The following is a 12,869-nucleotide window of genomic DNA, read 5'->3' on the forward strand; positions in this document are numbered from 1 at the left end:
GGTCTTTCCCCTCCCACTCGACATCTCTAAGTTGTATGTTCTCTCTCGTAAACACTGATTCAAAATGCTTGTTCATAATTTCTGTCATTTCTATTTCATCTGTGTATTCTATTCCTGATTGTCGTAGTTTCACTAATTCTTGTTTGTTTGTCAGTTTGTTGTTTACAAATCTAAAAAATAGTTTTGGTTGATCTTAACATTGTTCTGTGACATTCTTTTCGTATTTTCTCTTTTTTCTCTGCACACTTGTACATATTCATTTCTATAATTAATATACAGTATATATTTCCACTTCTCGGGTTTTTTGTCTTTCCTCCATTTTATCCAAGCTTTATCCCTTTTATCTTTTAACTCTCTACATCTTTTGTTATACCAACATTTTACATATCTTTTTTCTTGTTTTTGTCTTAAAACATACTTTTCCACTCCATCCCTATAGTTTTTCTCAAGATTTTCCATTTCTCTTCTACTGTTGTTTCCTCTTTGTCTATCCTCTCCCAGTCTGCTTTTCAAAACAGTTTTATAATTTTATTTATTTTTTCATGCATCAATCTTCCCTTTCTATATATATATATTTTTTTCTTCATTTAGTTCCAGTTTTACTATTATGTGGTCACTTTTAGTTAGTGGTGTCTTATATTCAATATTGTCCACTATTTCAGGTTCTGATGTGATTATTAGGTCTAGTCTCGATGGCTCTTCCTCATTTCTATACCTAGTATTCTCTTGTATCCATTGTGTCATTGTATGTTCCATAATCATATCAAGTAGTACATTTCCCCATAGGTCGTCTCCACCCTTCACTGTCATTTCTTCCCAGCAGATTTCTTTACAATTAAAGTCACTCGTTATAACTATTCTTCCTCCATCTTCCATTATCTTATTTAGTGTTATCCTTGTGTCTTCTAACATATTCTTGTGTTCTCTCTCTTCCCACGAAGCCATCTTAGGAGGCACATAATTTACCGCAAACTTCCTGCTCTTCTTGTCCCTGTCCTCTATTTCCACCATAATCATCTCCACTCTATTATTTCTATATGTAACATCCCTCACATTTATATCCTTCTTAGTCTGGAACGTAACTCCACCACCTTGCTTTACTTCTCTGTTTCTAATCAAATAATTATATGCACCATGTCCTACACTGTTGGGTGGTAATGGACCTTTCGATTTTGTCTCCACAATTTCCATTATGTCAGGTTCCTTTTTCATCAGGTAATCATTCATTTCATTCAAGCCTGTTATTAATCCATCTCTATTTGTGAAGGACACTTTTTATTTTCTGTTACCTCTATCCTGTTTTCTGTTACCCTTCTATTTTTCTCTACTATGAACCATTTCCTCACTTTCATATTCACTACTCTCCAATAGAGTTTCTCTTTGTCTGACTCTGTTCTGTTCTTGTTTTTATTTCCTTAGCTTCGATTACTTTTGTATTCTCTTCCTCTCTTTCCTCTTCATTAATCTCTTTTCTTATCCATACCTGTTTGTACTGATCACTTTCTGCTAGTTTTCCTGTTTTGATAAGACATTATCCTCTGTCGTTTGTGACCTGAATTTAGCCTTAATCGGTCTGGTCTTGCCTATACTGTATTTTCCTAGTCTATGTATTTCTTCAATTTCTTTCCCTATTTCCTGCTCACCTTCTTGAAATATTTTTAGTACCTTGTTCACTCTTTCTTTCTCCTCTCTTACTCTTGTAGTCCTATTTGGATTATGTTTCTTTTACATTCCTAATATGATTATACATTTCTTTTTATCTGCTCAGTCTCTTACTATTTTCTCCTTCTCTCTCATCACTTTAATAACTGTGTCCTTAGTGCGTTCCTTCATCTGTTGTCTCACTATATCTCTAGATTCAATTTTGCTACTCTCCTGAACCTTTTTCCAACCACTTACCTTTTTTTGCTATAGACTCTTTATTGTCTTTATTATTCCTCTTTAATTCCTCATTCTCATCCTTTACTTCTTTTAACTGTCTTTTTAATTCTTCTATTTCTTTATTTAAGTTTTGGTTCTCCTTCTTTAGTTCTTCCAATTTATCAACTCTTTGTGTAATCAGTGCAAGTTAACTAAACCTAACCTACCATGATTCGTTCCTTTTTGTTAGTTTTTCTCTAGACTTGCTAATCGGGGGAGGTTGTCATCTCCTCCCTCATTAAATCCATAGAAATAATTAACTCCATTTTCTATTGCGCTGCTCTTATCTATATTTCTAATCTTTATGCCTTTACTGATTTCTTCGACTTCACCTGTGTCATCTGCGCATCTCTTGTCTACGTTCCTTCTGACGTCCGGGGCCGTTTGTCCCCTTCCTTATTTTCTTCCATTTTTCTCAATAATCCCTCCCCTTCTCCTTTTTCTTCACTTTCCCACTACACCACGAGTTTCCCCTTCCCTATTAATACAACACAGGTACTCCCTAGTCGTTGAAATCCACGAAAATTTCGTTTTTTTCGAGAATTCCAATCTTCGCCGTCAATTCGACAATCGTGTGTGTGCATGTGTGTGTGCGTGCACATACGTTTATATAGATATATATGGATATACCCTAATGAAATCTAGTTTCGAGAAACTCCGTTTCCAAACAATACCAAGATTGGCTTCACGTGGAGACGAAGGCATCTGTAATCCTAACTCTCAGGCAGTTTCAAGTGTGAAGGAAGTGTGCATACCCTGGACGGGCCGAAGTGTGACAAGCAGTGATCCCATATAAGACAACATTGATCCATACATTATCATGGCATTATTCCCAGGCAAAACGACACCTGCCAGCGGGAACATACACAACTTACCCCTTCCATGCTCTTCTCAAGCTCTTGTTTTGCGTCTCCATCACCTGCGCTTCCGTCTACGTTGGGGTTCCCAACATTGAAGTTCATGTAGACAAGTTTCTGCTTAAATTCTTCTGGGACGCCTTTGTTTTCGGTCATCTGGACTTCCAGAGTTTTCTTTGTGTCCTCCACAATCCTTTTGATCTGTTGGTAGAGAAATAAACTCTGTTGACCTTTGTTGACCCTTTTAAACTTTGTTGACCTTTGGTGACCCTTTTAAACTTTGTTGACCTCTGATGTCACTTTTCATCTCTTTTCTGGCTGATACAAGATGATTTTATTCAAATGAGAGAAACATGAAAGCTGAAGAGATGTGAACTTTTTCAATGACTCGTTCAGCCTTTGGTGATAGCGGAAAGACATACATACACATATACATACATACATACATATATACATACATACATGCATACATACATACATATATATGCATATACAAAAAAAATCAGGCTACAGTTTTTGTCTAAAATGAAAAGACTAAAAAGGAACAAATAGGCAATGAAAAAGGATTTGCCAATTTTTATTCTACATAAACCCCATAGCATAAGCGGGCCCTACAAGATCAATATTATTGCGTAATATTTCATATTGCGTAATGATATTGACGGTGTAGGGATGATATTGAAGGGGCACACGTGTTTGGCCTATACATTTGACGTCTTCCTTCCTTACAGCGTCAATAATATTATACAATACGGAATATTGCGCAATAGTATTGATCGTGTAGGACCCGCTAGGCAAAATATTCTAAGACACAAGGGTGAGAGCCTGTACAGGCTCGAGGCCATTCTGAGAAAAGGGTAGCAACAAAAACTAGCGGAACTGATGTCCAAGAAACGTGATGAAGCTGAGGTCGATTTTTTTTTTCTTTTATCACCGGACTCTACCTCCTTTAGTCTTTCCCCAATTTTTGTAATTCATTCATTCTGATAATGTCAGAATAGCCCCGCCCCTTTCTCCAAATCTCAATTTGTAATTGGCCACCATGTCTTAGATTAGACGTTGGTACTTTACAAAGCTCAAGAAAGGGTTGGGAGGAGTGAGGTCGACTGCAAAGGAACGGGGTAATCTTCGGCTAGAGTATGTAAGATGATGGTTTCTTTCTATTTATAAGTACTCTGATGAAGTCCTGGTGAGGACGAAACGTCAGGAATAAAACTCCAACAATTCTCTATTTTCACCTTACCACCATCTCAGAGTCCTCCGCTGAAGTTGTTGTAACGTCACAAAACAACATATCAGACTGGTAAGGAGGATGGGTGAATTCATTATTTCAACCAAATAATTCTCCAGTAATATTATCCAATATTGTGATCAAACTACTGTGACATTTAAGACCAGCATCCTTCCGTCTTGTGACACTGCTTCTGACCCAGGGCAGTGGGCGAGATGCAGGGATGACCCGTCATCCAGGAGGTGCCAAGATAAGAGGGAAGGAAGAGGGTGGAGGGGGGTGGAGTGTGATAGAGATGGAATGAGTGGGAGTGGTTTCTATTTCTTCGTTTTATGGCTACCCCCCTTGTAAGGGGGAAAAAAGGCCTTTGATATATGTATGTACCCTCTCGCCTCCCGTCCATCTACTTGACGGACAAAGAGAAGCGTTTAGAATTAAGCACTTCCATTCATTGATAAGGATTTCGAAGAATGTGCAAAGTATAATCATTTAGGTCAAAGGCTGAAACTGCCAGACGATTGTGAAAATCAAACCATCACTTTCAGTAAGAAAAACCACTGTACATATAAGAACCATACGAGAAACTCCCATTCTGAAACTATTTATTTGTTTTACAATGCATATAGAGTAAGCTCTTGATACATCGAACCTCATTATAGAGATTTTCGAATAAAACGATTATCATTCTCCATCTGAACTACCCAATAATATGGCAAACTTAGTTCGTCATAAACTTAGTGTTCGTTATATGTGTAGCAAACTTTAATCTCATAAACCGACCCAAAGTTCGGATACATCAAACTTTCTGCTATAACGACCAATTAGTTCGATATATCGAGGATTTGTTATGCATATGAGGCGTCCAGAAACAGAGGGGCATCCCCGCCACTTTACTGGTTTCAAACTAAGACGTAAGCCTCTAAGACGTAAGTCCATGCTTAACTAGAAACCTATAAAAGTGGCGGGGATGCCCTTCTGTTTCTTGACGCCTCATATTATCCTTTTGCAAGGTTGGAGCTGAGAATGGATTAGGATGACTCACCTCTCCCTGTGCCCTCGCAAGATAGCTGTCTTCGAACGAGTGGATGTAGATGGCCGCTGACAAGTCGTGCAGAAGCCGCATGGTGACATGGACACAAAAATCGGTCCTGCTGCTCGACGATGTGCCGCTGCCCTCCTCCACCAAGTCATGGTACAGTCTGTCCGCCCACAGAAGCAAGAGCATGTTCTCCATCACTTGCTCGTTTCTGCCGGAGAAATAGGCGGATTCTTACATATGCCTTATTCAATCTTTGAGCTGAAGAATGCTTCTAGTTGGTAAGGTATACTCTCAGTTCATGCTGATCAGCTTCTTCAACATAGCAGAGAGTTGTCCAAACTGTTATTGTTGGTCCCTTCATCCCGACGAGTCAACATCAGAAATAAAGAGAATATTCTGAGACATTGCCTTCAGACTGAGTTTTTACACTTCCTAACAGTCTTATGCCAAGTGATTTAAAGCTAAATTAAGATGAACTCAGATGAACTTGTTTCAAGTCTGTGCCCCTGTTATTATAAAGTGTCTAAAAACTTCACCTTTTCACACTGACGGTTTGAACCGGGCGGAAACCGTGGCGGAACCGCACAGCCAAGTTAAAGCTACGCGGTTGCGTGTGAACGCCTTCATTGACTTACATTGATTATTGCCAGATGATCTGTTTCAGTTTAGGGGATGACATTGGAGCAAAAGGAGTGAAGACAGTTTTGTCCAATTTCTTCCCTACAGTGACGCGCACAACAGATTTCATTTTGGTGACAATCGACAATTTTATTCAGCTGAGAAAACATCGTCGTAGCAAAGGTTAGGACAATTCCCCTCGGGACACTGTAAAGTTATAACACATTTGTAAATGTACACTTAAACCCACTATCGGAGAAATTATATCAGAAGTCCAGGAGATCCGTATATTTCGACTACTATCTGTAATCCTCTTCAGCAGAAGAGAAATATACGGATCTCCTATACTTCTAGTATTACTTCTCCGAAAGTGGGTATAAAGTGTACACAATTCCCTTTGATGAAATACTAACTTATGCTGGTGACGCCATACGATATTATTCAGCATAAGAAATGTTCCCTGACAAATGAGTTGCGACCAATATAGATAAGTTCAAGGGTCATCAAACCTTTTCCACAGTGATTCACCATTGTCTTGGATCACGTGTTGGACTCGTGATCGACAGTTATTAACCTCCCGGATGAGAGCTAAGAGGTCGTATGACCGACCTATGGGTAATACTGTGTCCAGATAATTGTGAGAATGACGGACGCGGACCAAGAAGTCTTTTGGTTCAGTACCCAAAGAACAAAATACACAAGAAAAAAAGATAAAGACAAACGCAAGAAATAAAGTAAATAAGTAAAGTTTGACAAAAAAAAAAAAAAAAAATGGCGGTGGGCCATGGTTTGGTAACTCCAGTACTATGTCATGTGATACCGACTGTCAAGTGAACGAAACGTTGGCCAAGGAACACGTCATCGTTTCCATCCAGATTGAACAGAATCAACAGCCGCAACTTACTCGTCCATCTTATTCTCAATCTCCTCAAAAACAATTTTCAAGTCTTCGAAGTTGTAAACTTGAACTTTTTGGTCGTTGTCGACGTCACCGCCAACTAATTTCTCAAAGAGTCTCTTCCATTCCACCTGCAGGAAGGAGAAAAAAATTATTTACATATTTTTCCCTCTTTTTTCATACACGTATCATTATAACTATGTTTCCTATCATCATGTAATTCCATTACTATCATTACTTTTACTACGACTGCTTTCTATGTTGCTATAATAGTATATATAATAATAATAATAATAATAATAATAATAATAATAATAATAATAATAATAATAATAATAATAATAATAATAATAATAATAATAATAATAATAATAATAATAATAATAATAATTTTATTTGGCAATGAATCAATATACATGAAGTGCAGATAATGAAAAGAACAAATAGTGCGAAATGACAATTATATATAAAGATTACCATCACAGTCATGATCATTGCTACTAACACGATTTGTTATTACAATCATAACGAATTTATGGACTACATTTATGGACTACATTATTAATTCTATCATCACCAACATTATCATCCTTATGATCATTATCATCACAACCACTATCTATCAATCTATCACCATCATGATTAACATAACAAAAGAATTTCACAGGAGAATTATCGAATGATACAAGCTGAAAACTCGACCAACTTAAGAAAGAAAATGAATAATAAAAAACAAAGCCTGAGGATGTTGCAAGGTAGGATTAATTTACATTTCACACTCCTCTTTACGTAAATTGTGGCCGGAAACTTAATTTTCTTTCGCTGGGATACAACACAAAACGTTTTCTGTTACATATTAACCAAAGAAAATTATTTTTTTAGGACTAACCTATATATAGTGGATTTTAAAGAAAGGAAACGCATTTATGTTCCTTTTAAGGAGCATTATGTGCTCGTGGGATAAGTACATACATACATACATATACCAAAGGCTTTTTCCCCCTTACAAGGGGGGTAGCCAAAAAAGGAAAAGGCATAAAATCATTCACACCCATTCCATCCCTCAATACACTCCACACCCCTCCACCCTCCCTCTTATCTTAGCACCTCCTGTATGACGGGTCATCCCTGCACCTTGCCCACTGCCCTGGGTCAGAAGCAGTGTCGCAAGACACAGCACATCCACAGCAAGGCCGCTTCATTAAATCGGCGACTCCCCCTCTCCGTCCCCCCATGCATAAAAGAAGACGGGGAGAAATCCCTTCGGGCTGCGTCAAATTTTGCTCACACATACTACCTCACCCCCCATCCCCCCGCCCATTCCACCTCATGCCTCACAACATCATCCATATACAACCATTCTCCATTCACCCCTGTCTTCTGTCCTCTCCCGTCCTTCCTCAACAGACATTCCCCTCTTCCCCATCCATCCACCGTTAAAAAAAAAAAAGAAAAAAAAATGGGATAAGTAATTCCTTTAAATAGAGTACAAGAATCCACCCATCCTGTCTTACCACATTTCCGAGGGACGAATCCTGGACCTCTTGAACTGTCATGACAGTGTAGTTCTTGCGGTAATGATCCTTAAAGTACTCCGACGGAAAGTTTTTGATTCCCTTCTCGGCCTGAATTGGAAGAAATCATATTTTAAATCTGGGCGTCCGGACCACTTCACTCCGGACTTAAATCTCGCGGGCAGCAGCCAATGCCAGCCGTACGAAGTGTCGTAATAATACCCGCATCATAAAATATAGTCACCGCTTATATCGATCGTTCTCTCTTTCACCCGCGAATTTTGAAAACTACAGAGAATGGGATTCAGGGCACATTTGGAAGAATGTAAAAACACAGGGGCGACTACAATAAATATAATCAAGACGCCGATATGGCAGCGTCGCGAATCCACTTGCTCCTCATGACGCCTACGTGTGCGGCACCGTATGGAAGGTGTCCTGTTATCTGTGACATGTAACGTCTCTAAAGGGGTTATCACACTGGGCTATTTTTCCTCCGACTGTTGAAGAATATGTGCAACCTGCACCTTTTGGGAAGAGGTCTGATATGCTGGAGGAAAATAATTTCCCTCCAGTATATCAAATGACATTCTGTGTATTTTTGTTGATGAAACAAAATACTTTGCCACAGTGATTCTAAGGCGGAGAAAGTTCTGGAAGTGGGCTGGCGGCACCGCCGATTAATCGGAGGTTGGAGGAAAAATAACCCAGTGAGAGAAAATAAGCAATTTTCTTCGCTCCGGTGGAACGTACAGCTGCACAAAAATATAATGACATTAACAAAAATAAAAGATTAAGTGTAGCCGATACAAATGTCTTTAATCAACATATGTTCAACGGACTTAGTTCTAGCGATAAGATTATTCAGGAAAAGATAAGAACTCAAGACAAATAAATATATATGTATATATATATATATATGCTAATAAGAACACGGGTACGTGTGTTCATTTATGCAAAGTAGACCACTTGGAAAAAAGAAACTAACGAAGCAGAGCGCTTTCGTATAATACATCTTCAGCGCAACAAGTACATAGTGATAGGAATGCATAGAAAATATATACATGATACAAAGGAACAAGGACAGTTTGAATAAGCGTAGCGACCAATTACCCCCTGGAGAGCGGAAGGTCATTGTCAATTATCTTAAGATGGTGGGGCGACATCAGGTCACAGTCGCCAGGGTCACTGTTTCTACTAATGATATAGGGCGACATTAGGTCAATTCGTTGGGTTACATTTTACCTGATATTATCTTACTAATTTCTTGACAAATGAAATTATCAAGTCTGTACAAGCCTTTATGTAGGTTGGTATTTTGATTACTGGTTGTATGAATCAAACTGCACTCTATTAAATTTCTTGCTATTATGTTGTTGCTATAATAGATTGCCTGGGCAATCAACTGGATGATTATTTAATTCAATATGCTTGAATATACCACTAGAATGATTGCCATCCCTAACATTTTTCTTGTGTTGTTCAATTCTAATGTTTAAGGGTTTGGCAGTTTGACCTATGTAAAATTGATTACACATTTTGCAAGGAATTTTATAAATGCATCCTTTTTTAATTTCAATACTATTGTTGATGAGTTTATGTTTTACTGTACTATCATGTTTAAAAACTACCTTTACGTTAAATCTTTTTTTTTAACATGATAGTACAGTAAAACATAAACTCATCAACAATAGTATTGAAATTAAAAAAGGATGCATTTATAAAATTCCCTGCAAAATGTGTAATCAATATTACATAGATCAACCTGCCAAACCCTTAAACATTAGAATTGAACAACACAAGAAAAATGTTAGGGATGGCAATCATTCTAGTGGTATATTCAAGCATATTGAATTAAATAATCATCCAGTTGATTGCCCAGGCAATCTATTATACCAACAACATAATAGCAAGAAATTTAATAGAATGCAGTTTGATTCATATATATATATATATATATATATATATATATATATATATATATATGTGTGTGTGTGTGTGTGTGTGTGTGTGTGTGTGTGTGTGTGTGTGTGTGTGTGTGTGTGTGTGTGTGTGTGTGTGTGTGTGTGTGTGTGTGTGTGTGTGTGTGTGTGTGTGTGTATGCGTAAGTAACCACTAGGATAAGTAAACTAACGAAGCAGAGCGCTTTCGTATAATAACATCTTCAGTGCAGATACAAAGAAGGAATTATAAAATGAAGAAACAAGGTACAGAATATATGACATAGCGAAGAGGGCATTAGGAGGGGTAGTGGAAGAAGTACAACTCAAACTTTCAATATGAATAACTTACTAATTCCAAATATATTACGTAAATTTAACATTAATGTAGTTTTTAACAATAAGAACACTGTAAGACAATTGCTCATGAATAATTCTGTCAATAGTGATAAAGGGTGTGTGTACAAAATACCTTGTAAATCATGTAATCAGTTTTATGTTGGTCAGACTGCTAAGACACTCACAACACGAATCAATCAACACAAGAAATACGTTAGAGAGGGAAACCAATCTAGCGGTATATTCAACCACACGAACCATTTTAACCACCCAGTTGACTGGGATAACGCTAAAGTCATAATATACAACAACAACATAACAGAAAAAAATTTAAATGAATGCAGTTTGATCAAATCTAGTAAGGGGATAAATGTTAATCTTCATCAAGGTTTGTACAAATTAGATAGTTATATTTCTCATGAAATTTCAAAATTATTTAAATTATAATATAAATTATGAGCAGTTGTCCCATACTTGTTGGTTACCAGGACGGTTCAAACGTCCGTCACGTGTACTTCTTCCCCTACCTCTCCGAATGCCCTCTTCACTATGTCATATATTCTGTACCTTGTTTCTTCATTTTATAATTCCTTCTTTGTATCTGCACTGAAGATGTAATTATACGAAAGCGCTCTGCTTCGTTAGTTTACTTTTCCTATTGGTTACTTACGCATTTGTGAGCACACGCTCCTAATGTTTTTATTGCATATGTATATATATATATATATCATCTTTTCAACCACATTAATTCAGTTTAATTCTATGCCATCACAGTCGAAACTGATACGTGGTCAAGCTAAGGACTCGAACCCAGCTCAGACGTATCAAGTGACCAGTGACTCAGACAGAGAGATAGATAGACAAACATACGTTGTAGATGTCTGAGTAGAGGAAGTCAATGTCTTGAATTGCAGCCGTCATGGTTTTCGTTTGCTCTTTGTCGCCTTCGATGTCCCGAGTCAGGTTCAGCTGTTTGACAATCTCGGGTAGGCCCGCTGTAAGAGCTTGCAATCCTTTTCCAGTCCTCTGCAGAGATGATGAACAAACGTAGAGATAGATAGAGAGGTAGACAGGCAGATAAATAAATCAATAGATGAATAAGCAAATATATAGATATATAGATACATAGATAAATGAGCAGATAGAAAATTGATAAATGAATAGATAGAAAAATAAATAAACGAATATAAACAAATAGATGAATAGTTAATAGATAGATATATACATAAATAAATATATAAACATATAAAGAGATGAAGTGAACAAATGAATAATTCAATAAAAAAATAATAGATTAAGTAATAAAACATTAAATAAATAAATATATGTATGAATGTATGAATAAATGCATTAATAAATGAATAAATAGATAAAGAAAGAAAGAAATTAATGATACATACATACCTACATACATATACCAAAGAAATCAACAAGTATACTGATTAATTGCCGGATAAATTAAGAAGTAAATAGAAAATAAATAAGTCTATAGATAAATCAAATAATAAATACATAGATATATGAATAAATTGATAAATAAATATATACATAAATGAATAGATAAATGAATAAGTAGATTTATAAATGAATAAATGAATGAATAAATAAACACCGAATAGACAAATCAATAGATAAATTAATAGAATATAAATAAATAAATAAATGAGTAATAAATAGACAAATGAACAAATAAACAAAAAATAAGTTAATTAATGAAAATAATTAATTTATTAATTAGTTAATTAATTAACAGATAAACAAATAAATAGAGGCATATAAACAAATAAACAAATACATAAGTACACAGAGAAACATATATATATATATATATATAAATGTATATATATATATATATATATATATATATATATATATATGCACACATATATGTATACATATATATATATACATATATATATATATATATATATGTATACATATATATATATATATATATACATATGTATATATATATACATATACATATACATATATATATATATATGTATATATGTATATATATATATATATAAAGAAAGAAAAGAGAAGTAAAGCAAAAGGTAAAGGTTGCAAAGAGGAGAGCAGATGTGAAATGGGATAAGAGTTTGACAGAAAATTTTGAGAGTAATAAAAAGATGTTTTGGAAAGAAATTAAGAGAGGAAGAGGAGGCGAATCAAGTAGAGAAGAAAAGGTAAAAGGTGCAGATGGAGAGATGATAATGGAAGAGAAGGCAGTAAGGGGAAGATGGGCAGAATATTTTAGGGAGTTGCTAAATGTGAAGGAGGATAGGGAAGGAAAGATTGCTGCAGTGGGAAGTGCGAAGAAAATGAGAGTGATGAATGAGGAGAAATAAGGAAGGATAAAGTGAGGCCAGTTGTTAAGATGATGAAAGCAGGTAAAGCACCTGGTCTGGATGGATGCCATGCGGAATGTCTGAAAAAGGGAGGTACAGTGATGGTAGACTGGTTGGTGAGGTTATTTAGTGTTTGCTGGAGAGAAGATAGAGTGCCGG

The 12,869-nt window shown here is 36.1% G+C and overlaps 1 protein-coding gene across 2 annotated transcripts in view; it reads right to left on the reverse strand.

Moving 5' to 3' along the window:
- Window positions 1-12,869, reverse strand: part of LOC143018213 (endothelin-converting enzyme 2-like) — a 70,354-nt gene that overhangs the window by 15,410 nt on the left and 42,075 nt on the right. For both annotated transcript variants that reach the window (XM_076173421.1, XM_076173420.1), the window contains exons 9-13: window positions 11,227-11,382; window positions 8,078-8,188; window positions 6,570-6,694; window positions 5,051-5,255; window positions 2,796-2,978 (exon numbers count right to left, since the gene is read on the reverse strand). In XM_076173421.1, coding sequence (XP_076029536.1) covers window positions 2,796-2,978; window positions 5,051-5,255; window positions 6,570-6,694; window positions 8,078-8,188; window positions 11,227-11,382 — 780 coding nt within the window. The remainder of the gene's footprint in view (window positions 1-2,795; window positions 2,979-5,050; window positions 5,256-6,569; window positions 6,695-8,077; window positions 8,189-11,226; window positions 11,383-12,869) is intronic.

Source organism: Oratosquilla oratoria, chromosome 34 (genome assembly GCF_046742065.1).
Source record: "Oratosquilla oratoria isolate Oo_2021 chromosome 34, ASM4674206v1, whole genome shotgun sequence".
Taxonomy (NCBI): Eukaryota; Metazoa; Arthropoda; class Malacostraca; order Stomatopoda; family Squillidae; genus Oratosquilla; species Oratosquilla oratoria.